Source organism: Perca fluviatilis, chromosome 8 (genome assembly GCF_010015445.1).
Source record: "Perca fluviatilis chromosome 8, GENO_Pfluv_1.0, whole genome shotgun sequence".
NCBI classification, from domain to species: domain Eukaryota; kingdom Metazoa; phylum Chordata; class Actinopteri; order Perciformes; family Percidae; genus Perca; species Perca fluviatilis.
Genome location: NC_053119.1, coordinates 18,916,810 through 18,944,749, shown reverse-complemented (window position 1 = coordinate 18,944,749; position 27,940 = coordinate 18,916,810). Strand labels below are relative to the sequence as shown.

Genomic DNA, 27,940 nt, shown 5'->3' with positions numbered 1-27,940 from the left:
TCCCTGTCAGGACAGGGACTACTCAAGGATCATGAGAACAGCCAGGATGCTACTTGAATGGGTGATACCATGGCTCACTCTCTACCTTCCACTATCTGCAGCCAGCACTGGTATGTACACTCATTGGCACACAAAGAGAGCTGGATCTATCAAATCCAACCTTATTGTCTGGTGCTCTCTATTGAGTATGAAGGACCCTATCCTGGGAATAAAATTTGATAAATTCTACCTAAAGTGTTGGATGAATGGTGTTGTTTTTTCATGCACATAGTTCATAATACAAATATAAAGTCTGCTTATAGCTGACATTATTGATATGTGTTTTTCTTTTTTCAGTTACAGTTCAGATGGTGACCAAAATGCCAGTAATTACAGGTAAAAAAATTCAAAAATAAAATATACCAAACCAAAAATTGTGGAGAATTAAAGTGTAATTAATGTTTTTTTCTCTCCACAAACTAGAAATGAGACTCACTCACAACAACCAGCTCTGCAGTACATGGGGTAACTATCATTTCAGGACTTTTGATAGTGATTTCTTCCAGCTTCCCTCCACTTGCAACTACCTCCTTGCATCCCAGTGTAAGGGAAGCTATGACAGTTTCAATATTCAGTTAAAACGGCAGGAGATGAATGGGGTCACCACCATTGAGAAGGTCACCATGAAACTGGAGGGGGCCATTGTGGAATTAGCCAACACTTCCATCAAAGTCAATGATAAACTGTGAGTCTGTTTTAATAATGGGACTTTTCATTACCAGCTGATGTACTGGTTGCAGTGATGGCTGATGTTGTTTTTTTGCCCCCCTCTAGAGTCACTATCCCATTCAGCCAGGTTGGCATTTCAATTGAAAGAACCATCTCCTATGTCAAAATCGAGGCAAAGCTGGGTTTGGTCGTCATGTGGAATGAAAAAGACGCCCTCTGGGTATGTCTATTCATTATGTGCTGTCCATAAATACTATCTCATATTGATTTGTATTATTATTTTGATAACTTACAGATAAACAAAGACACTGAGCCCTGAAAATATATACTGTACACTATATTTAGTTTTACTAAATAGATTAGAGAATTTAGATAACATAAAGATTAATCCATGTTAAATCAAAGGTAAGCAATTGCATAACGTTAACTGTAGTTAAGAGATTTCTTCATTTCTGCACATCATTCATTTACCCCTGGTTTTAAGGTTGAGCTGGATGCAAAATTCAAGAATCAGACATGTGGCCTGTGTGGTGACTTCAACGGAATACAGGTTTATGATGAGTTCATCAAAACAGGTAAATAATAATAAAGCTAAAAACAATCTGCACAAAATCAGTCTTCACATTTACTAAAACCATTTTACCTCTAGAAACAGGAAAGTCTGCTACTCTTGAATATGGGGAGGCCTGGAAGGTCAATGGTCCAACTGAAGAGTGTGAAGAAATCTCCTCACCAGCCACACAGACCTGTGCAAGTGAAGTAAGAGGAAATGGATTTGCTGACCCACACAAAAACCTCTGCACGAACCTGCTGTCAGGACCTGCATTGCTCAGCTGTCAAAACCTGGTTGCTACTGACTCCTTCATCGGCGCCTGTGTGAAGGACTTGTGCCGCTGTAAAAACAATACTTCATGCTTGTGTTCAACCATTTCGGAGTACTCTCGTCAGTGCGCTCATGCAGGCGGGAAACCACAGCAATGGCAAACAGCACAACTGTGTGGTAAGAACTACAATCAAAACATGTATATGTTTGAGTGTACGCTTTGATTTTATTTTACTGTATGTCAGAATCACTGTTTCTAAGTTGTACTTTTTGTGTGTTAAATAGCAAAAACATGCCCTTTCAACATGGAGCATAAGGAATGCAGTAGTCCTTGTACTGACACCTGCAGCAACCAAAAGAGAAGCCATGTGTGCGAGGATCACTGCGTAGATGGATGTTTCTGTCCAAATGGTAAATTTCCTGATTTTTAAACCAGCACAGATGAGGTTTGTAGTCCAGCAGATGTCAAAGGGTTTATTTCAGTCACACATTTGATTAATTCATGCTCTCCAATTACTTCATTTGTGCTCTTGACTTAAGAGTTATGGTAACAACAGAAGTTATAGATTTACTGTCCGGCTAGCACCTGTGTTTTGGTATGTATAGGCCTACAAATACTTAATCAATTGCGTCATGTTAATAAAGTGAGGTTATCACATTCATTACATTTGTCCTTGTCCTCTCAACACTATTCTAGCTGAAATGCTACATTGGATGTAGCTTTGGCTGTGATCAGCTAGGTGCATGTATATAATTGTGTAGCCTAATGTACTGCAACTTAATGATGAAAGTTGTCAGGCCATTGACAATAACATCTAAATGAGGTGCTTGGATTTAATGCAGCTTGGTTTTGATTTTGGATGGAGATATGTGGAGATATGTGGAGATACTGAAGATTGTGTCTAGTAAGAAATGTTGTTATTTTTGACATTCATTTATAATACATACATTTATAATTTTAACATATGTTAAAATTATAAAAATATATTGTGTATGTTCTTTTAATTAATTCACACACATTATTAATGGGGTTTGCATGTTAATAGCAGTTTACTTTACAGACCAGACTAATCATGTCATTGTGTTTCTCCCAAGGGACTGTCTTTGACGACATTACACAAAGTGGGTGTGTTGCTGTTGACTCGTGCTCCTGCTTACACCATGGCAAGCCGTACAAGCCAGGGGAATCATACTCAAGGGCATGTCGACACTGGTAATAACTCCCTATTTTCAATATAATGTTAATAAAAGCAATGATCTGTCCAGCTGAACTGACTGAACTTTGTTGACAGCACCTGTACCCAGGGTCAGTGGCGTTGCAAAGATATGGACTGTCCTGGTGTCTGCTCTGTGCTGGGTGGCTCCCACATCTCCACCTATGATGGTAAAACTTATACTTTCCATGGAGACTGCTCTTATGTTCTCTCCAAGGTAAGGCATTCAAACTTAAATCAATTATTTATTTAATTTACAGACAAAATTACAATACTTGCAACTAAGCAAACAGTTTGTATTTTATATGCATTTTTAATCTTCTTGACTTTAGGAAACAAATGGGACTTTCAGTGTCCTTGGTGACCTGGCCACATGTAAAAGATCAGATAAATCAACTTGCCTGACTGCAGTCACCCTACTACTGCCTAAATACATGGTACAATTACAATATATTATGGTTCTCTCCTAATAAAGTAAAACATTTTATTTATATGATTTTCTTCATTTAATATCTGTTTGAAAGGTTTAGATTTTGAGAATATTCTCATTTTTTCCTACTGCAGATGATTGTAGTAGAAGCCAGCGGACATGTTTCGTATAACAAACTGACCACTCAGCTGCCTCTGTTCATGGGTGAGTGGTTGTTGTTGTTTTTCATTCTACAATGAAATCACAATTTCTTTAGTTTGCTGAAATTCTCTTTAAAAGTCTCTTTATTTACTGTGAAAATGTTTTCCTCCCCTGCAGATGACATTATGATCTTCAAACCATCGACATTCTTTATTGTAATCCACACCAACTATGGGCTTGATCTCGAGATTCAGCTTTCACCCATTATGCAGATCTACATCAAAGCCAGTGTTTCCAATAAGGGACAACTCACAGGTGTGTGTTTACTTCTTTTGATTAAAGTGTAAAATATTCACCTTTTGCAGTGGGTATTTTATAAAGTATTAAGTATCAATATCTTTATTCAGGTATTTGTGGAGATTTTAATGATGTGCAAGCTGATGACTTCAGAACCACAAATGGATTAACTGAGGGAACGGCTGGGACATTTGTCAACACATGGAAGACCAGGACAAGCTGCTCCGATGTGACAAACATACTAGGGGACCCCTGCCTTTTGAGCATAGACAATGGTAGGTCACAGACATTGTACTCCACATTTTAATATCAATCTTCACAATATTTTACCAATAAACATGTTTATCTGTTTTTGTAGAGAAATATGCCAAACATTGGTGCGCCTTGCTGTCGGACCCAAAAGGGATGTTTGCATTGTGCCATTCTGTAATAAACCCAAAACGCTATCAAGATGTAAGCAGTGATTTATTTTTGAATGCATTCTAATGTACAGTATGTGTACATGTATTTGTGTTATTTCACTTATTTAACAATTTAACATTTCAATTATTAATTTAGCTGGTTGCTGCTTCTCTCCACAGTCTTGTATTTATGACACCTGTGCCTGTGATAACAGTGAGGAGTGCATGTGTGCTGCCATATATTCCTATGTCCATGCATGTGCTGCTGAAGGTGTCTTATTTAATGGATGGAGAAACACTATATGCAGTAAGTTAAATCCAAACTATTGAATGTGAAATAAATAAAGTCTATGTTTGTTTATAATATTTAAACACCAATGAAACCTGTTTCATTTCAAAAGAGAAATACACGACTGGCTGCCCTTCTACTTTTGTGTATGGCTACCAAATGACAAGCTGTGGTCGCACCTGCCGCTCTCTTAGTCAGTCAGACTTAACATGTGCGGTTGAATTTACCCCGCTTGATGGCTGCGGCTGTGCTGAAGGAACTTACCTGAATGAGGAGGGTGAGTGTGTGTCTGCCTCACAATGCTCCTGCCATGTGGGAGACACAGTGGTACGCCCCGGGCAGGTCATCAGCGTCCATGGACAAACCTGGTGAGGATTTCAATACTTCCAGTAAAATTAAAGCAGAACAATATTTTCTAATAATTATTTTTGCTTATGCTTTTATTAGTCACCTGACAATAGCAAGAAGAGTGAGAGAGAATGACATGAGCAACAGTCTCCAGCAGGATGTGAACTGGGAATATTGTGGTTTATGGTCGATGCTTAATATCCGGGCCATCAAGGCTCACCTAGAGCATTTTTTTTTAACTGAACAAAATTATTCTAGATTAGTGGATCTCAACTGTGGGTCAACTTTTAAGCGGAATTTATTCAGCACAGTGTTTTATTTTTATTTTTGAAGTGCGGTTTTCCAAAAGTAGTTTGCCATCATAGCGGTCTCTTGAGTGTCTCCACTGCTAATTGCAGAGATGGAAGCTAGCGTGCTCCACAATTTAACAGCTTAATGGCAAAGTGCATTTGCACTTTGTTTAGTTTTGGAATGTCTGCATGGGTTTCCTCTCAAGGCTTTGGTTTAATCCCTTAATCCAAAAACAGTATTCAGTGAATTGGAATCACTCAACTACCCATGTGAATGTGGTTATCTGTGTGTATGTGGGATAGACCAGAGACCAGTCACGTGTACTGTACACTGCTTTTCGCTCAGTATGTGCTAAAATAATCATCAGCTCCCCTGCAAACAGCAAAAACTAGCGAGAATTAAACTTGCGTGTCTTTCTATGCATTTCAGCTCCTGTCATAGTGGAGAACTAAGATGTACAGGAAGCCAAATAAGTGAATGTAGGTACAAAGCACTTAGCACATCATAGTATTCCTTATATAGCAAAACACAGTATGAGTAACACAAAGCATACAGTGGTTTCCTTATTAACACACTATAATTGTCATCAGCATGTACCGAGCCAATGGTTTTTTTCAACTGCTCAAGCGCAAAGCCAGGTGACATGGGATCCGAGTGCCAAAAAAGCTGCCAGACCCTGGACACAGAATGTGTAAGATTGAGACACTGTTTCATGACTGTTGTTGAATATTCTACACATGTATACTAAAGCAACATGTTAAATACATTGCTTTTTCACTGTATACTGTAGGTCAGTAGACAGTGTATGTCAGGCTGTGTATGTCCTGCTGGCCTGCTAGCTGATGGTAAAGGAGGCTGTATTACAGAGGAGAACTGTCCCTGCACATATAATGGAGAAAACTATAACTCTGGACAGACTGTCACTGTGGACTGCAATACCTGGTGAGCCATTTCATTATTTCCACACCAAGGCAGTGCTCTGTCATTTCACAGTTGTGTGTGTTTTTTTTATTGTTTATATATAACTTGCCATCACATCTTTTTAAATCATAGCACTTGCAAAAGGAGAAAATGGGATTGTACACTTCGTGAGTGTGATGGAACCTGTACCATATATGGAGAAGGGCATTACATCACTTTTGATGATAAGAAATTCTCCTTTAATGGAGACTGTGGCTATGTCTTTGCTAAGGTATTGCACAGACTTTTATTTAGTCTTCGTGATTTATCAAAAGTCAGTCTTGTAGTACTGACATCAATATCTTGCAGGATTACTGCGGGGACGATATGAATGGCACCTTTAGAGTCCTGACTGAGAGCATCCCATGTGGAACAACTGAAAGCATTTGCTCGACTGCTATCAAACTCTACTTAGGGGTACATAACACTATTATATGCCCTTACAATTATTTTTAAAATACTGAAAATAACATTGCAGTTTTACAAATGAGCATGTTTTGTTTCTTTCAGAACCATGAAATTGTTCTTTCAGAGGAAAATGTCAGAGTTATCAAACAAAGCAAAGGGGTGGACATACCATATCAAGTCCACACTATGGGCATATATCTCGTCATTGAGGCAAAGAATGGTCTTGTTCTCATTTGGAATAAGAAGACAACACTCATGATCCAACTCAAGTCCACATTCAAGGTGGGTGAGGAGATATACAAGTGTTCAGATACATGTTGACAAGGTTGACATTTTATAAATTAACTAGATCTCATTATATCCCAGGGGAAAGTCTGTGGTCTATGTGGGAATTATGATGGAAACATCAAGAACGATTTTACCACCAGAAACAAAGAAGTTGTGGTTGAAGCCCTTGAGTTTGGAAACAGCTGGAAAGTGTCACCTACCTGCCCTAATGCAAACACACTAAAAAATCCCTGCATGCTGTACTCACACAGGCAGGCATGGGCATTAAAACACTGCAGCATTATTAACAGCAAAGTATTTGCTGGTTGCCACTCAAAGGTAAGTAAACAAAACCATCTCATTGTCTCTCAATGACTTTCTGTATAATTAGCTTGCATAATATGATTAAGCCTCTACTTACATTAACAATGGTTTCCTTCAAAAAGGTGGATCCAAAAAACTATTATGATGCCTGTGTGACAGACACATGTTCCTGCAACACAGGAGGAGATTGTGAGTGTTTCTGCTCAGCTGTAGCAGCCTACGCAGCAGCCTGTAATGAGGCCGGAGCTTGTGTGAAATGGAGAACTCCCACAATTTGTCGTGAGTGTGTTATTTGTTTTTTTCTGTGAGGAGATAAACAGAAAAATACAGTGTATGATCGTGATCACCATCTGTCAACATCCCCTTTTGTCATTTGTCATAACTTATAGACTTTAAAAATAAAGTCTGACTTGCATTTTACTATCAAGATTTTATACATGATTAAGTGATCTGGTCTTGTATATTGTCAATATTCTTTTCTCTTGTATTATTAGCTCTGTTCTGTGATTTTTACAACCCTGATGGAAAGTGTGAATGGCACTATGAGCCTTGTGGAAAAAAATGCATGAAGACATGCCGGAATCCCTCAGGAGTATGCTACAATCACATTCCAGCATTAGAAGGTACCAATGAAATTAAAGTAACAGTGTATGTATTTTAAAGGTTAGAATTGGAGAGTTGACCATGCAGGATGTTTTCTAGTAAAGCCCATTGTGCTTACTGTTGTGTTATTGAATTTTCATTCACTTTTACTACGCACATTTAGCTTTCTGTCTGTACCTGTGCTAGTTCTACAATTTACTGTAACATTTAACTTTTTAAGGCTGCTATCCAAGTTGCCCATCTGAACGCTCTTATTTGGAAGAAGATACCATGAAGTGTGTGTCACTGGAGGAATGTGGCTGCTATGATAACGAAGGGAAGCATTATGAAGAAGGTGTGGTCATGCCTCCAAGGGAAAATTGTCAAAAGTGGTAGGTCACTTTCCATCTTATTAATGCTTCAGTTGGTGCAAGAGTTAATAATAACCTTTATACTGTTTTTACAAAAGCTGGCATAATGGAATAATTATACTATCATACAATCACGTGGTTTAGGTATATTATAAAGTGAAAACTATTTTATTCCCGAAAAACTATCCTATATATAGATATATTACATAGCAGCACAGATCTGTTAAGTGTGGCATCCCCAGTGTGTCAGAGGTGTGCAGACTGCATTTTGGGTAAATTTGTGGCCAGACATGCCTAGAGTTGTACTGACATTATCCCAAATGTGTCCAACAGTGTTCAAACCCAGAATAAACTCCAATTTTATTTAAGGTAAAGGTTTGTTACTTTCCGTTGCCTGTCAATGGCATCGTAACCTTTAACCCCTTTAACTTCCAGGGAAACACAAGATGATACCTTAGAGAGTTATAGTGTATCATACAATGTGACACAATTATACTCAGTAACAGTGATACTGATACTGATTTCTGCCCCAAAGCACATTTTTTTCATTAATTGTTTGCCATTTTGCAACACAGTAATGCAGTGAACTTTATTTCCGCCTGAGTCACGTCAGCTGAAGGCAACAACTCCCATGATCCTACTTCACGGTGTCATCTAAATCCGTCTTTTGTTACAATAAAGAAAGTGAGACATCCTCTATGTATGTATAGTTTAGCACTAATTATTTTCTGGATTTGTTATCATCATAGTCCCTATATATTGAATATGCAGGAAATGGGATTCAAATAGAAAACATTGTTTTGGCGGAGGACTCCCAGTTACACCCTTGCCCCAAGGAAAATACAAGTTAGCTGGTGTGATGCTGCGTTCCACGACATGCCCAACACCAACATAGTACACTATACGTTCATGCATTGTTTAAACTTTTATTCTTTCATTTGCCTTTAGTTATTGTTCTTCAACAAAGGTTAAGTGCAGCTATGACGTCCAAGGTAAGCAGGCTATGACCATTTCTGTTATTAATCATTACATACAGATTAAATGAAAAAACAACAGTAAGAATCTATTGAAACAATAAAGATCTATATAATTCTTATATAATTATTCATTTTGCAGCTTGCACCTGTTTATATAAAGGAAAGATTTACAAGTATGGAGATACAGTCTATGACACAGGTGATGGAGATGGAAACTGTATCAGAGCTGTTTGTGGGGAAAATGGAAATATTACCAGAATCATGGAGACTTGTCGAACTACATCCACCCAGGCACCAACAACAACAACAGTCTTTGTTTTTACCACAGCAGTTTTTACCACAACAGTGACAGAAAAACCTACTACAACAGCTACAGAAAATCCTACCACAACAACAGCCACACAAACACCTACCACAACAATCGTCACAGAAGAACCTAACACAACAACAGCCACAGAACGACCTCCCACAACAACCAACAGAGGAGAACCTACCACAACAACAGTCACAGAAAAACCTACCACAACAAGATTTGTCACAGAAAGACCTACCACAACAAAAGCCACAGAAAAACCTACCACAACAGTCACAGGAGAATCTACCACAACAGTCACAGAAAAACCTACCACAACAAGATTTGTCACAGAAAGACCTACCACAACAAAAGCCACAGAAAAACCTACCACAACAGTCACAGGAGAATCTACCACAACAGTCACAGAAAAACCTAACACAACAACAGTCACAGGAGAACCTACCACAACAACAGCCACAGAAAAACATACCACAACAAACGTCACAGAAAAACCTAACACAACAACAACCACAAAACATCCTCCAACAACAACCATCACAAGTGAACCTACCACGACAACAGCCACAGAAACACCTACGACAACAGCCACAGAAATACCTACCACAACAATCGTCACAGAAAAACCTATCACAACAACATCCGTCACAGAAAAACCTACCACAACAGCCACAGGAGAACCTACCACAACAACAGCCACAGAACAAACTCCCACAACAACCATCACAGGAGAACCTACCACAACAGTCACAGAAAACCCTACCACAAAAGCCACAGAACAACCTCCAACAACATCCGTCACAGAAAAACATACCACAACAGCCACAGAACAACCTCCAACAACATCCATCACAGAAAAACCTACCACAACAACATTCACAGAAACATCTAATCCAATACCGACTGATTGCAATTGTAAGTGGTCAGATTGGAAAAACAATCATTACCCTCATGTTGAAGATGATGGAGACTATGAATCCATTGAAGAAATTACTGATATAGATCTGAGTTTTTGCAGAAAAACTCTGGAAATAGAATGTAGAGCAACACAATACAAGGATATATCTTTGAACGACCTTGATCAAAAAGTAACATGCAACTCAAAAAATGGACTGATCTGTCATAACAAAGACCAAATACCTCCTATTTGTTATGACTATGAATTCTGAGTGAAATGTTGCAGTGTAGCTCAACCACCTCAGCAACGACAGAAATATCTACCAAAACAAAAGTCACAGGAGAACCTACCACAAAAGCCACAGAGAAATCTACCACAACAGCCACAGAAAAACCTACCACAACAACCCATGTAGTAGTAACATATCCAGAGGTTACAACATCAATATCAACAAGACAACACGAAAAACATACCACAACAGCCACAGAACAACCTCCCACAACAACAGCCACAGAAAAACCGAGCACAACAACAGTCACTGAAAAACCTACCACATCTGTCACCGAAAAACAGACCACAACAGCCACAGAAAAACCTCCCACAACAACCATCACAGGAGAACCTACCACAACAACAGTCACTGAAAAACCTATGACAACAACGGCCTCTGAAAAACCTACCACAACAACATCTGTCACAGAAAAAACTACCACAAAAGCCACAGGAGAACCTACCACAACAACAGCTACAGAACCTCCCACAACAACCATCACAGGAGAACCTACCACAACAGCCACAGGAGAACCTGCCACAACAACATCTGTCACAGAAAAACATACCACGACAACAGCCACAGAAAAACCTCCCACAACAACCATCACAGGAGAACCTACCACAACAATCATCACCACAGAAAAACCTGCCACAACAACATCTGTCACAGAAAAAACTACCACAACAGCCACAGGAGAACCTACTACAACAACACCTACAGAACAACCTCGAACAACATCTGTCACAGAAAAACCTACCACAACAGCCACAGGAGAACCTACCACAACAACAGCTACAGAACCTCCCACAACAACCATCACAGGAGAACCTACCACAACAACAGCCACAGAACAATCTACCACAACAGCCACAGGAGAACTTGCCACAACAACCATCACAGGAGAACCTACCACAACAAAAGTCACTGAAAAACCTACGACAACAACGGCCACTAAAAAACCTACCACAACAACATCTGTCACAGAAAAACCTACCACAACAGCCACAGGAGAACCTCGCACAACAACAGCTACAGAACAACCTCCCACAACAACAGCCACAGAACAACCTCCCACAACAACCATCACAGGAGAACCTACCACAACAACAGCCACAGAAAAACCTACCACAACAACATCTGTCACAGAAAACCCTACCACAACAACCATCACAGGAGAACCTACCACAACAATCATCACCACAGAAAAACCTGCCACAACAACATCTGTCACAGAAAAAACTACCACAACAGCCACAGGAGAACCTACCACAACAACAGCCACAGAACAATCTACCACAACAGCCACAGGAGAACTTGCCACAACAACCATCACAGGAGAACCTACCACAACAAAAGTCACTGAAAAACCTACGACAACAACGGCCACTAAAAAACCTACCACAACAACATCTGTCACAGAAAAACCTACCACAACAGCCACAGGAGAACCTCGCACAACAACAGCTACAGAACAACCTCCCACAACAACAGCCACAGAAAAACCTCCCACAACAACCATCACAGGAGAACCTACCACAACAACAGTCACTGAAAAACCTACCACAACATCTGTCACAGAAAAAGCTACCACAACAGCCACAGGGGAACCTGCCACAACAACATCTGTCACAGAAAAACCTACCACAACAACATCTGTCACAGAAAAAACTACCACAACAGCCACAGGAGAACCTATCACAACAACAGCTACAGAACAACCTCTCACAACAACAGCCACAGAAAAACCTCCCATAACAACCATCACAGGAGAACCTTCCACAACAACAGCCACAGAAAAACCTCCCACAACAACCATCACAGGACAACCTACCACAACAACGGCCACAGAAAAAACTATCACAACAGCCACAGGAGAACCTGCCACAACAATCGTCACAGAAAAACCTAACACAACAACAGCCACACAACAACCTCCCACAACAACATCCGCCACAGAAAAACCTACCACAACAGCCACAGGACAACCTACCACAACAACAGCCACAGAAAAACCTACCACAACAGCCACAGGAGAAACTGCCACAACAACATCTGTCACAGAAACACCTACCACAACAACATCTGTCACAGAAAAAACTACCACAACAGCCACAGGAGAAACTGCCACAACAACATCTGTCACAGAAACACCTACCACAACAACATCTGTCACAGAAAAAACTACCACAATAGCCACAGGAGAACCTACCACAACAACAGCTACAGAACAACCTCTCACAACAACAGCCACAGAAAAACCTCCCACAACAACCATCACAGGAGAACCTACCACAACAGTCACTGAAAGACCTACCACAACAACATCTGTCACAGAAAAACCTACCATAACAGCCATCACAGGACAACACTACCACCCCCCCCCCCCCCCCCCCCCCCCCCCCCCCCCCACCACCCCCCCCCCACCCCCCCCCCCCCCCCCCCCCCCCCCCCCCCCCACCCCCCCCCCCCCCCCCCACCCCCCCCCCCCCCCCCCCCCCCCCCCCCCCCCCCCCCCCCCCCCCCCCCCCCCCCCCCCCCCCCACCCCCCCCCCCCCCCCCCCCCCCCCCCCCCCACCCCCCCCCCCCCCCCCCCCCCCCCACCCTTTCCCCCCCAACCCCCACAGAAAAACCTCCCACAACAACCATCACAGGAGAACCTATCACAACAGTGGCCACAGAAAAACCTACCACAACAGCCACAGGAGAACCTGCCACAACAATCGTCACAGAAAAACCTAACACAACAACAGCCACAGAACAACCTCCCACAACAACATCCGTCACAGAAAAACCTACCACAACAGCCACAGGAGAACCTGCCACAACAATCGTCACAGAAAAACCTAACACAACAACAGCCACAGAACAACCTCCCACAACAACATCCGTCACAGAAAAACCTACCACAACAGCCACAGGAGAACCTACCACAACAACAGCCACAGAACAACCTCCCACAACAACCATCACAGGAGAACCTACCACAACAACAGTCACAGAAAAACCTACCATTACAACATCTGTCACAGAAAAACCTACCACAACAACAGCCACTGAAAAACCTACCACAACAACATTTGTCGCAGAAAAACCTACCACAACAGCCACAGGAGAACATACCACAACAATCGTCACAGAAAAACCTATCACAACAACATCCGTCACAGAAAAACCTACCACAACAGTCACAGAAAACCCTACCACAACAGCCACAGAACAACCTCCAACAACATCCATCACAGAAAAACATACCACAACAACATTCACAGAAACATCTAATCCAATACCGACTGATTGCAATTGTAAGTGGTCAGATTGGAAAAACAATCATTACCCTCATTTTGAAGATGATGGAGACTATGAATCCATTGAAGAAATTACTGATATAGATCTGAGTTTTTGCAGAAAAACTCTGGAAATAGAATGTAGAGCAACACAATACAAGGATATATCTTTGAACGACCTTGATCAAAAAGTAACATGCAACTCAAAAAATGGACTGATCTGTCATAACAAAGACCAAATACCTCCTATTTGTTATGACTATGAAATACGAGTGAAATGTTGCATGTGTAGCTCAACCACCTCAGCAACGACAGAAATATCTACCAAAACAAAAGTCACAGGAGAACCTACCACAAAAGCCACAGAGAAATCTACCACAACAGCCACAGAAAAACCTACCACAACAACCCATGTAGTAGTAACATATCCAGAGGTTACAACATCAATATCAACAAGACAACACGAAAAACATACCACAACAGCCACAGAACAACCTCCCACAACAACAGCCACAGAAAAACCGAGCACAACAACAGTCACTGAAAAACCTACCACATCTGTCACCGAAAAACACACCACAACAGCCACAGAAAAACCGAGCACAACAACAGCCACAGAAAAACCGAGCACAACAGTCACTGAAAAACCTACCACATCTGTCACCGAAAAACAGACCACAACAGCCACAGAAAAACCTCCCACAACAACAGCCACAGAAAAACTGAGCACAACAACTGTCACTGAAAAATCTACCACAACAACATCTGTCACAGAAACACCTACCACAACAGCCACAGGAGAACCTACTACAACAACAGCCACAGAACAACCTCCCACAACAACCATCACAGGAGAAAAACCTATCACAACAACATCCATCACAGAAAAACCTACCACAACAGCCACAGGAGAACCTACCACAACAACAGCCACAGAACAACCTCCCACAACAACCATCACAGGACAACCTACCACAACAACGGCCACAGAAAAACCTACCACAACAGCCACAGGAGAACCTGCCACAACAATCGTCACAGAAAAACCTAACACAACAACAGCCACACAACAACCTCCCACAACAACATCCGTCACAGAAAAACCTACCACAACAGCCACAGGAGAACCTACCAAAACAACAGCCACAGAAAAACCTACCACAACAGCCACAGGAGAAACTGCCACAACAACATCTGTCACAGAAAAACCTACCACAACAACATCTGTCACAGAAAAAACTACCACAACAGCCACAGGAGAACCTACCACAACAACAGTCACAGAAAAACCTACCACAACAACAGCCACTGAAAAACCTACCACAACAACATTTGTCACAGAAAAACCTACCACAACAGCCACAGGAGAACATACCACAACAATCTTCACAGAGAAACCTAACACAACAACAGCTACAGAACAACCTCCCACAACAACATCCGTCACAGAAAAACCTACCACAACAGCCACAGGAGAACCTACCACAACAGCAGCCACAGAACAACCTCCCACAACAACCATCGCAGGAGAATCTACCACAACAGTCACAGAAAAACCTACCACAACCACATCCGTCACAGAAAAACCTACTACAACAACAGCCACAGAAATACCTACCACAACAATCGTCACAGAAAAACCTATCACAACAACATCCGTCACAGAAAAACTTACCACAACAGCCACAGAACAACCTCCCACAACAACCCTCACAGGAGAACCTACCACAACAGTCACAGAAAACCCTACCACAACAGCCACAGAACAACCTCCAACAACATCCGTCACAGAAAAACATACCACTACAGCCACAGAACAACCTCCAACAACATCCATCAAAGAAAAACCTACCACAACAACATTCACAGAAACATCTAATCCAATACCGACTGATTGCAATTGTAAGTGGTCAGATTGGAAAAACAATCATTACCCTCATGTTGAAGATGATGGAGACTATGAATCCATTGAAGAAATTACTGATATAGATCTGAGTTTTTGCAGAAAAACTCTGGAAATAGAATGTAGAGCAACACAATACAAGGATATATCTTTGAACGACCTTGATCAAAAAGTAACATGCAACTCAAAAAATGGACTGATCTGTCATAACAAAGACCAAATACCTCCTATTTGTTATGACTATGAAATACGAGTGAAATGTTGCATGTGTAGCTCAACCACCTCAGCAACGACAGAAATATCTACCAAAACAAAAGTCACAGGAGAACCTACCACAAAAGCCACAGAGAAATCTACCACAACAGCCACAGAAAAACCTACCACAACAACCCATGTAGTAGTAACATATCCAGAGGTTACAACATCAATATCAACAAGACAACACGAAAAACATACCACAACAGCCACAGAACAACCTCCCACAACAACAGCCACAGAAAAACCGAGCACAACAACAGTCACTGAAAAACCTACCACATCTGTCACCGAAAAACAGACCACAACAGCCACAGAAAAACCTCCCACAACAACAGCCACAGAAAAACTGAGCACAACAGTCACTGAAAAATCTACCACAACAACATCTGTCACAGAAACACCTACCACAACAGCCACAGGAGAACCTACTACAACAACAGCCACAGAACAACCTCCCACAACAACCATCACAGGAGAACCTACCACAACAACAGCAACAGAAAAACCTACCACAACAACATCCGTCATAGAAAAACATACCACGACAACAGCCACAGAAATACCTACCACAACAATCGTCACAGAAAAACCTATCACAACAACATCCGTCACAGAAAAACCTACCACAACAGCCACAGGAGAACATACCACAACAACATCCACAGAACAACCTCCCACAACAACCATCACAGGACAACCTACCACAACAACGGCCACAGAAAAACCTACCACAACAGCCACAGGAGAACCTGCCACAACAATCGCTACAGAAAAACCTAACACAACAACAACAGCCACACAACAACCTCCCACAACAACATCCGTCACAGAAAAACCCACCACAACAGCCACAGGAGAACCTACCACAACAACAGCCACAGAAAAACCTACCACAACAGCCACAGGAGAAACTGCCACAACAACATCTGTCACAGAAAAACCTACCACAACAACATCTGTCACAGAAAAAACTACCACAACAGCCACAGGAGAACCTACCACAACAACAGCTACAGAACAACCTCTCACAACAACAGCCACAGAAAAACCTCCCACAACAACCATCACAGGAGAACCTACCACAACAGTCACTGAAAGACCTACCACAACAACTGTCACAGAAAAACCTCCCACAACAACCATCACAGGAGAACCTACCACAACAACAGCCACAGAAAAACCTCCCACAACAACCATCACAGGAGAACCTACCACAACAACAGCAACAGAAAAACCTACCACAACAACATCCGTCATAGAAAAACATACCACGACAACAGCCACAGAAATACCTACCACAACAATCGTCACAGAAAAACCTATCACAACAACATCCGTCACAGAAAAACCTACCACAACAGCCACAGGAGAACATACCACAACAACATCCACAGAACAACCTCCCACAACAACCATCACAGGACAACCTACTACAACAACGGCCACAGAAAAACCTACCACAACAGCCACAGGAGAACCTGCCACAACAATCGTCACAGAAAAACCTAACACAACAACAGCCACACAACAACCTCCCACAACAACATCCGTCACAGAAAAACCTACCACAACAGCCACAGGAGAACCTACCACAACAACAGCCACAGAAAAACCTACCACAACAGCCACAGGAGAAACTGCCACAACAACATCTGTCACAGAAAAACCTACCACAACAACATCTGTCACAGAAAAAACTACCACAACAGCCACAGGAGAACCTACCACAACAACAGCTACAGAACAACCTCTCACAACAACAGCCACAGAAAAACCTCCCACAACAACCATCACAGGAGAACCTACCACAACAGTCACTGAAAGACCTACCACAACAACAACTGTCACAGAAAAACCTCCCACAACAACCATCACAGGAGAACCTACCACAACAACAGCCACAGAAAAACCTCCCACAACAACCATCACAGGAGAACCTACCACAACAATGGCCACAGAAAAACCTACCACAACAGCCACAGGAGAACCTGCCACAACAATCGTCACAGAAAAACCTAACACAACAACAGCCACAGAACAACCTCCCACAACAACATCCGTCACAGAAAAACCTACCACAACAGCCACAGGAGAACCTCCCACAACAACCATTACAGGAGAACCTACCACAACAACAGCCACAGAAATACCTACCACAACAATCGTCACAGAAAAACCTCCCACAACAACATCCGTCACAGAAAAACCTCCCACAACAACCATCACAGGAGAACCTACCACAACAACAGCCACAGAAATACCTACCACAACAATTGTCACAGAAAAACCTAACACAACAGCCACTGAAAAACCTACCACAACAACATCCGTCACAGAAAAACCTCCCACAACAGCCACAGAACAACCTCCCACAACAACCATCACAGGAGAACCTACAACAACAGTCAGAGAAAAACCTACCACAACAGCCACAGGAGAACCTACCACAACAATCGTCACAGGAGAACCTACCACAACATCTGTCACAGAAAAACATACCACAGAAAAACCCACGATAACCACTGAAACTCCAACTGTAACACCTTCAACTCCTCAGTCTTCAACACCAGGCAGAACAACCTCATGTTTCTGCAAGTACATGGATCAACTTTTTTCTCCTGGTAAGCATTCAGCTATTGCCATCAATTGTTGTTCATATTATCATTATAAACATTTTCGTCATGGTTACACCTTTCCTTACAATGTAACCTGGCACATCTGATCACAACAGGCAGCCTACGCTATAAGCTGTTTGGGCTTTGAGGTCAAACCTGTCTATTATCATAATCCACATTCTGATTTGGCCTGCATTCCTTTTAAATCATGGACAAAACTCAAACCAAGATGTGGTCAAATTTATGTCCATATGTTCCAACAAAACAACTGGCTTCATTCTGTTCAGGAAAAACCTTTTTCATCTTTGTCCATGCAGTAGTGGTCACCTGGTCATTCATGGTGCCTGCACAGTGGAAGAATAAGTGACCACAACTAGAAAGTTCAGTAACGACCACGTTCCTACTGTCATCTATTGCCTATAAATGTAGCATTTAGAACCACGTTTATTCAAAAACTTCTTATGATATTTTAGATTAAATTCAGATCTGATCATAGATCATTACATATACTTTACATTTAAGTGTCTATTAAGCTTAGACTTGTATTCACAAAAGTTGCATTATAAAGACAACTGTAACCATGGCACTGTCACTTGTGTTTCTCACATCATTAGTCATTTTTACGTAACTGCCTTGTTTTTTTTTCTCATATAGGTAGATTCATGTACAATAAGACTGATGGAGAAGGCTGGTGTTTCACTGCATATTGCAATTTGACATGCAATGTGGAGAAGCTTGCAAGACCATGTCACTCTACTACTCCACCAACTCCTCAAACCACCACCTTAACAAAACAACCCTGTTTATATCTTAATCCACCTAGAAAGGTATTTAAATTTAGTTATAGAAACAAGAAACAGATCATTGTAAAATAAAAAATTCTGTCATTATGTACTAACCCCAAAATTATTCAAACTGTATAGGTTTTTATCTTAACTTTCTTTGTTTCCAAGGTCTCTACTCTGAGAAAGCCTGAAAACAGGTCTATTATTCCCTGATAAAAGGAAGGAACATTTAATTCCTAGTATGCTTACTCTCATTGGTCTTTTGAGTTGTTAATGAAAATATCAACAGATAAGTGCAACAGCAGTTACTATCGATTAATTCAACATGCAATTGCTGATTCGTTTAAAATACCTCTATATTATAATAGATGCTTGTTGGTTTTCACAGCATAGTTCTTCCGTGGAAAAGGTCTACAGTCTCTTATATCATAAGAGACTGTTTCTTCTCCCAGTAGTTGTAGGATATTGGAACAATGGTCAAAATTTAATTTATTAGGGTTCCCATTAGCTTAAAGTGCTCATATTATGCTTTTTGGTTTTTTCCCTTTCCTTTATTGTTTTATATATCTTTTTGTTGACGTTATAGGTTTACAAAGTGAAAAAGCCCAAAGTCCATCCCAAAGGGACTTACAATCTTCCAGAGAAAACACTGTTCACAAACTGCTCCAAACAGGTCTATTGTAGTCCAGCCTTTACTTCTGTGACAAATGTGCATCACTTTGTAACACACGTTATAATGCTCGCCTAGCTGCTAGTGTGGCATGCCCTAATACTCTGCAACTGACTAGCTAGCAGTGCTTACCTAGGTACTTTGCATGTGCGACTCCCAACAAAGATGGAATAGAAGTGAGATGCCTCACTCTGTAGCTAAAACAGAGAGCTCAACACACAGGGTGAAAAATATGGTGTTTTTTGAAAATGAAACCACATAAACCTATTCTGGTACAACCTCTAAATACAATTATGAAACTTAAATGAGCATAATATGAGCACTTTAATCAAAACCGAGGTTATTCTTCCTGGGATCTAATAACACACTACAGTAACAGACAACATAAAAACATGTTCAAACACCATAAGACCAACTCACAACATTCAAAACCAGACAAACTAACAGAACAAGATATTATAAACAAAACAAATAGCTGGGGTCCCTTGATAGCTTACCTGTTTAAGCGTGCACCCCATGTACTAAGGCTCAATCTCTACCACAGCAACCCAGGGTTCGAGTCCGACCACCTGCCCTTTATTGCATGTTATTCCTCCATTGCCATTCCTTTCCTGTCTTTACCTGTTCTTTCGGATAAAGACCAAAAATGCACAAAAAATAATTAAAAAAAAAAGATCTATAAGTAAAATAATTTACAGGTAGAGTAATAGGACTAAAGGACATCCACAAATAATTCCAACATGACAATTATTAATGAAATTAAAAAATGTGAGGGATTGATGTAAACAACTGTACATATATTGTATTTCATTAGCATTGATCGATGTAAATTTATTTTCTTGTTTCATGGATAACATAAATTAGAGATGTATATGGTGTGCATGTGTGCACCTGCGGGGCTTAAACATAATATTTATTTCATGGTATTAGATGCTAAAAGTACTACTTTGTCCTTTACAGCATGGTGAGTCATGGAGTTTAAATAACTGCAGCAGAGATACATGCGACAATGGAAGGGTAATGACAGAACATGTGCTATGTAAACCAGTGACCGAGACTGTATGTGAAAATGGGCTCCAACCAGTCAGGGTTTATGATGAAGGAGGCTGCTGTTTCCACTATGAATGCACTTGTAAGTTCAAATGAAAGTCTTTTTTAAATGTCACATTCAAGCAATGTCCTAAAACTGCTACACTACAAAAAAACTACAATATATACAGTTTTTCTGTGATGTAACAACTAATGTAGTCTTCATCTGATATTTGCAGGTGTTTGTTATGGCTGGGGAGATCCTCATTATGTGACATTTGATGGCCAGTATTACAGCATGCAGAAAAACTGCACATATTTCCTCGTGAAAGAGATCATTCCTCAATACAATTTTAAGATTCTTATCAACAACGAAAACTGTGATGCCTCTGGAACTGTGACCTGTGCTAAATCCTTGATTGTGTATTACAAAAACTATGAAGTTATTCTTACACAGGACAGAATCCCAAAGACCTTGAACAAGGTAAATTATTTACAAACCTTCTCTTTACTTGAATTTATTTAAATTATATGCAGTGATAATGATGATTTGTTTCACCTATCCAACGTTGCAATCATGTAGGTATATGTCAACGGCAAGCAGGTAGTCCCAACCTACCTTAACGATGACTTCATCATAACAAGTACAGCAATTGAGCTGCTCTTGAGAATCCCGGCAATTAATGCAGTTGTGATGTTTAAAGGGCTATTGTTCAGCGTTGACTTGCCGTTTGCCCTTTTCCACAACAACACAGAGGGACAGTGTGGTAAGATGATAATCAAATTTATGTTAGACTAAACATGTTGAACAGCAAATGAGGTTGCTTGTTATGTTCATAGATGAAAATATATAAACAGTGCTAGATTAAATATGAAAGTGCCAATGGATGTACCAAATGTGGTCCCACATGGGTTGTCATATCTGTCATGTTAATATTTACTTTCACAAGGTACCTGTGACAATAACAGGAAAAATGACTGCAGATTACCAAATGGACAGATTAATCCTACATGCTCAGAGATGGGAAATTGGTCTGTACCAGATAAGAACAAGCCATATTGTGATAAGCCTCCAAAACCAATCCCAACACCAAAACCTACACCAATACCATGCAAACCTGACATTTGTGAAATTCTGATCAGCAAGTAAGAAGTTACAGAATAAATATGAACGCAATACGTCAATTAATTCTGGCGTATCACTATGATTAACAGCCTACTTTCTTTTTATTTGTACATTAAGGGTGTTTGAGCAATGCCACAAAGTACTCTCACCACTACCATTTTATGAGGCCTGTAAATTTGATGTTTGCCACGAGGACAAACCCAACTTCGGTTGTTTCAGTATGGAGGCGTACTCCAAGATGTGTGCTGAAGCATCTGTCTGCATACCCTGGAGGAATGCTACAAACGGACTGTGTGGTAGGAGGGTTTGTTTTACTAGAAAGCTAACGTTATTTTGACCTGTTTTTTTTTTATCATTTTGATATTTAAATCCCCTTTCTCTTGTTGTAGAATATACATGTCCAAAAAACAAGATCTACAAGGCTTGTGGACCAACTGTTGTACAAACTTGCAATGCAAGGTAATTGCTCAATTCTATAATCAATATTATGAATCAAATAATGTCAACAGCTAATAATGTTTTCTTTTTGAAGATGTTTTTTGGGGCATTTTAGGCCAAAAAAGGACAGGATAGCTTAAGACAGGAAAATGGAGAGAGAGGGGGAATGACATACAGCAAAGGGCCGCAGGTCAGAATCGAAGCTGTGGCTGTTGCAGTAATGACTGAGCCTCTGTACATGGGGTTCATGCTCAACCACGTGAGCTACCCAGGTGCCCCTGCAGCTTGTCATTTAACAAGACTGGAGTCTATAGCCAAGCTAGTGACTCTTAGAGTCTGTTATTAGGCTGAACCAAATGTAAACACCAGCATACACACAATGACAATGCAATTTAGTCATAAACCAAAGTATTGGACACATTCAAATTTTGATTTGACGATGGCATTAGATGAAAAGTAAAGGGATTACCAAGATCAATATAATTGATCCTAAGGCGGAATCAATGTCTGTACCAAATGGCACTGCAATCCACACAGTAGTTTTGAGAGACTTAAAACCACAAATGGAAACAGCTTGGAGGCGCTAGAGGGAATGTCAATGGATCATCAAATTTATTAGGATTCATCCTGTGAGGACCATGAATGTCTTTTCAAACTTTGATGGCAATCAATCAAATAGCTGTTAAAATACTCCAGTCTGAACCAAAGTTGTGGACCAACACACCAACACTGCTATCTCTAGAGCCATACCGCTAGCCAATACTTGGTGTTTGCACTGCATTATACTGATCATTTTAATTTTTAATTTAAAAAAAGAAATGTTAATTTAATTATAAAAATGAAATAATTATGTCTGTTTTTCACCATAAATTGTCTTTATATTTAGATACAATGAAGAGTATGCACGAAAATGCCAGGGAAAAAATGGAAACCAGAACCAAGCTTGTACTGGCTTCATGGAGGGATGTTTCTGCCCAGAGGGGCTGACTCTGTTCAGTTCAAATTCTGACCTTTGTGTCTCCGTCTGTAAGAGCATTTTCTGTTTTGAAGAAAATTCTAATTCTTTGTGAATGAATTAATGTTGAGGTAAACTGATTGTTTTTATTGTTTTAGGTTGCACTGGACCTGATGGCCAACCTAAACAGGTAAGTAGCTACAATACATGACTAATTATCATTATTAACACAGTGTTCATTGCTGTTACGACATTAACTCTTTTCCGTCTCTCAAACAGCTTGGTGAGACTTGGCAGAGTGGCTGTAAGCAGTGTGCTTGTGATAAGAACGCGCTGAGTGTTCGGTGTGAGCCTCTCATATGTCCCACTCAAGAACCAATAACCTGTACTGAGGAAGGAGAGGTGTTGGTGGCCCACACAGTGGACTGCTGTGAGAGACTGACCTGTGGTGAGTGATAAAGTACACACACTTACACATCTGCTCACATTATGTTTTATATTGGATCTTTAAACAAAAAAGATATACACTCCTGTGAACTCAACTGATTTTACACACAAATATCAGTTTTCTCTCCATAGAGAGTACTACTTAGCTTATGAAAAAAAGTTCTATGATCCTTTTCTATGTATTAGCTGTCTAAAAACAGAGAAAATACACCCAGTTGCCAGTTTATTAGGTTCCCTTTGCTAAAATTGATGCAGTCTAATACAGCAGTCCTGCAATAAATCCTGAATACATTCATTAGGCTAAATGTGTTCCGTTTTTGTTGCAACTGTTCTAGAGAGGTGTTGTTTCAACTTTATGATCATTTGGGAGGATGTAGTTTGTGGTGCTGTTGAACTGTATTGCATTATACTGACAGGTGTTTCTGTGTCTGCTGCTTTGAGTCAGTGAATCAATCGGTGGAAATTGTGTTCATTCAATTAAGAGAGCCATTAATATTTTAAGCTGTAAGTAAGTGTATGTAACAAGTATTTGCCTATTTTACAGGAGTACCTGTAATAATTTAACTAACCCTGTAACTGACCATTTTTAGTCATCTTGGTTTCATTCTATGTTATACTCACCAACCCTTGAAACGTCTTACCTTTCAACCAACAGAATGCAAAATGAGCCGCTGTTCATTGACGACACAGAAGTGCCAACTGGGATTTGAATTAAAAATCAACATGTCAAATGACACTTGCTGTCCATCTTACCGCTGTGGTAAGCTTTCCATATAGGTTTCAGTTCCATTTACACAGTGTTATTGTGTGAACGACTTTAAACTAAATTAAACTAACCCTTTATTGTAATCATCTTTGTTAAAAAAATGTTATCTAGTACCTAAAGGCGTCTGTGTCTTCAATAATACTGAGTACCAGGTAAGGAATAATATATTTTTTAAATGTGCTCTATTAAGAATATTTTTGTTTGTGTTTTACAATAACTCTGAAATCTTCAAATTAAATATACTATACATAATCTTAAGAATAGTATTTTAAGTAAATATAGCTCCCCATTGTTCTGTATTTTCACCCTGTCATCAGACCAAAGTGACTTTTGTTTTGCTGGCCTTTATTTAAAATATGGCTTAGACTTTACATTGTATTGTTTACAGCCCGGTATGGATTTCTCCAAAAACCCATGTGAATCATGCCGCTGTACTGAAAGTCAGGATCCTAACAGCAAGTTGAACACTATTACATGTCATGTGAAGCCGTGTTCCACACTGTGTTCAGAGGTATGTTTGCATGAAACTATTAGGAGCATTGTTTTATAATATACAAAAATGTTTAACGTGACAGCACATGCTAAATATAGGGTCACTCACTCATATCCTATACTTTCAGAATTTTACAAGAATTGTACTGCTTAACAGTTGCTGATGCATAAACTTTGTTATTTATGTGCACATGATGATAGATTTAAAGATGTCAATTTTGGGAATGCGGTTTTGGTTTATTTGCTCAGGTTTGAGACATCCGTCTGTGAGATTTCTGCTGCTATCTGAATAAATTAAGGTGAAGATAATTTGTGTTTGTGGTGTTTCTACTCAAGAAATTGTTGACGGTCTATACTTTAGATCCAGATGTTGCTGTTGAATCTTTTCAACAAAAGATGTTAGTGTTCAGAGCACCACAATCTAAACTGCATTTAGATTTGAGTGGCAGCAGGAATCTCAGAGATGGATATCTTAAACCATTGCACATTTAAACAGCTAGATACCTCTTTGGGTAAGTACAAAAAAAATGTCTCTTTTTGTAATTTGGATGAAACTATCCTCAGGGAGGGAAATATTCTGTAAAAACTACTGAGGTTGATATGTGGGTTTTTTCAAATAGGGCTATGTGTATGAAAACACACCTGGACAATGTTGTGGATCATGTAAAAAAACAAGCTGTGTTATGGAGGTCCCAGGCTTCACTTCTCCGATAATTATTAAGGTAAGTAGAGTATAATGGAAACACCTTGAGAATCAGAGTCTGTAACTTAAAATTGTGGTATCAGTCAGAATTGTTTATGTTGACTAAGTGACCTCTTCTACACCTCTGACAGCCTTCTGAGTCTTGGTCACCACCAAATGACAACTGTACCAAGTATGATTGCCAAAAGGTGAAGAATGAGTTCATAACCTCTAAAAAACAAACAACATGTCCTGCATTTGATCCAGAGAACTGCGTTCCTGTGAGTATAATCCAGTCCTGAAACGAGTATCATTTCTTATTTCGAGGAGCTGTAATCTTTGTTAATAACTCTGAACTGATGCTGCACTATTTTACAGTGTACTTTGCAACAAACTGTAGAAATGGGTTACGTTTTGCTATTTCTGCTAATGATATGTGTAAAATGCACAAAGAGCATTTACCTTTCTGATATTAGACTTTTAATACAGGCTAAATTATTCCAAAAGAACTTTTAGGTTTTAGATGTGCTGACATTTTATAGAAGATAAAAAGACACTGTAAGCCAAATATAAATAAATGTATCTGCAAATGGGCTGAAATGATAATTACTATGAGGTAATGTATATGGTTAATATGAGAGAGGTAAATAAATACACCAAATGTGCTGAAATGCACAAATATATAGTGAAGAGGTTTTTGCTTCATATTGTCTTGTGCAAAAAAACAGCAGTAATACTAATGACTTTTCATCTGTTGTCAATCTGCATATTTTATGATCCATATTGTCTGTATTACAGGGAACTGAACAAAGTGACATCAACGGTTGTTGCAAAACTTGTAAGTATGAGTTAGTAAAATCAATTCAAATTACCAAATTTTACTCCCATCCTCTGTTACTCGTACGTTGCGTCGACAGTGGTAAAAGAAAATTGTATTACTTATGAATATTTTCATTATTGATTATTATGTTGATATCTTCTGGATTCATTAATGGGCAAACATCTGTGGTCAATTAAAACCTTTAATGCTGTTTTTGCATAAAAACAGAGGCTAAAACTCCTCATATTAGATGCCTTATTTCACTGTGCCACTGAAATGGTAATGTGTGTTTTTGCAGCAAGATGAAAAAGATGTTTACGTGTCATTTACAGGTACTCCTCTTACGAACTGTCAAATGACCAGGAACACCACCTATCTGCAGACAAAGAACTGCAAGTCAGTTGTGCCAGTGGAAATCACAGCCTGTGCAGGATCCTGTGGCACGTCCTCATCAATGTGAGATTCATAAAAAAGCACCTATACAGGATATACAGCAGGATATACAGTACAAACTACTTACTCAATCATGCCAAAACCACCTGTTTTCATGTGAAGTTTTAAGATAAATGTTTGTTTGCTGACACTGATCCTGTTGGAAACTGTCTCTATTTACAGGTACTCTGCAGAAAACAACCGTTTGATGCATTCGTGCTCATGCTGTCAAGAAATGACCACCAGTGAGAAGAATGTGAAGATGACCTGCGCTGATGGCAGCACGATGCAGCACTCCTACATTTCAGTTGACAAGTGTGGTTGCCAAGTCGCTGAATGTAAAGACAACATTTAAAACTAAAGTTAATTAAAGGGAAATCTAACTAATATACTTTATTAAACTTAAACAACTCCTCTCCAAAAACTATTAGAGTCAAGACTCAATATGTGAAGACACACACACTCCTTATGATTCAGCATCGCCAAATAAGGGTGAATAAGTTAAACCTTTTAAACAGCAGAGATGTGGTGTCCTGGTGTCTCTTTTAGCTTTTGAAGAGGTTGATCTTTTTGAAAACTAAACAATGTGGTGTTTTTAGTCTTAGAGGGTCTTTTTCTTACTTTTACTGTAAATGACTTGAGAGATAAAAGACACATGAATGGCTTTAGATATTACAGTACATTGTCATTGTCTTTTGGGGAATGGGATTATATTTGTGGTAAAGTGTGAAAGATTTAAAACATGGATTGATTTTAAATGGTTTTTCATTATTTCTAACAGCACCATCAACATAAATGATCTTACAACCCATTGAATATATAATGAAAAGAGTGTAAAGAATGTCCAAACTATCTTTGTCCATCATCTGATGTTTTAAATCTGAATGTCTTCAGTGTCATTAAAACTCTCATTCTTGCTGAA

The 27,940-nt window shown here is 39.9% G+C and overlaps 1 protein-coding gene across 1 annotated transcript; it reads left to right on the top strand.

Annotated features, from left to right (window-relative positions):
* Window positions 1-27,940, top strand: LOC120563794 (mucin-2-like). The gene is made up of 48 exons (XM_039808202.1): window positions 1-110; window positions 337-375; window positions 463-724; window positions 814-928; window positions 1,193-1,283; window positions 1,358-1,708; window positions 1,817-1,942; window positions 2,627-2,744; window positions 2,824-2,962; window positions 3,078-3,182; window positions 3,310-3,379; window positions 3,494-3,631; window positions 3,724-3,888; window positions 3,972-4,066; window positions 4,195-4,321; window positions 4,416-4,671; window positions 5,372-5,421; window positions 5,533-5,633; window positions 5,733-5,884; window positions 5,996-6,134; window positions 6,212-6,319; window positions 6,413-6,592; window positions 6,677-6,916; window positions 7,024-7,180; window positions 7,396-7,524; window positions 7,725-7,875; window positions 8,803-8,846; window positions 8,971-10,300; window positions 10,333-12,677; window positions 14,564-18,382; window positions 19,031-19,203; window positions 20,792-20,963; window positions 21,100-21,344; window positions 21,444-21,627; window positions 21,811-22,006; window positions 22,104-22,282; window positions 22,376-22,445; window positions 23,311-23,450; window positions 23,538-23,569; window positions 23,659-23,827; window positions 24,482-24,586; window positions 24,704-24,744; window positions 24,981-25,103; window positions 25,705-25,806; window positions 25,919-26,047; window positions 26,565-26,604; window positions 26,919-27,042; window positions 27,202-27,940. Exons 1-48 carry the CDS (start codon window positions 32-34, stop codon window positions 27,371-27,373), a joined length of 13,617 nt encoding a protein of 4,538 aa, XP_039664136.1. The 5' UTR covers window positions 1-31; the 3' UTR covers window positions 27,374-27,940.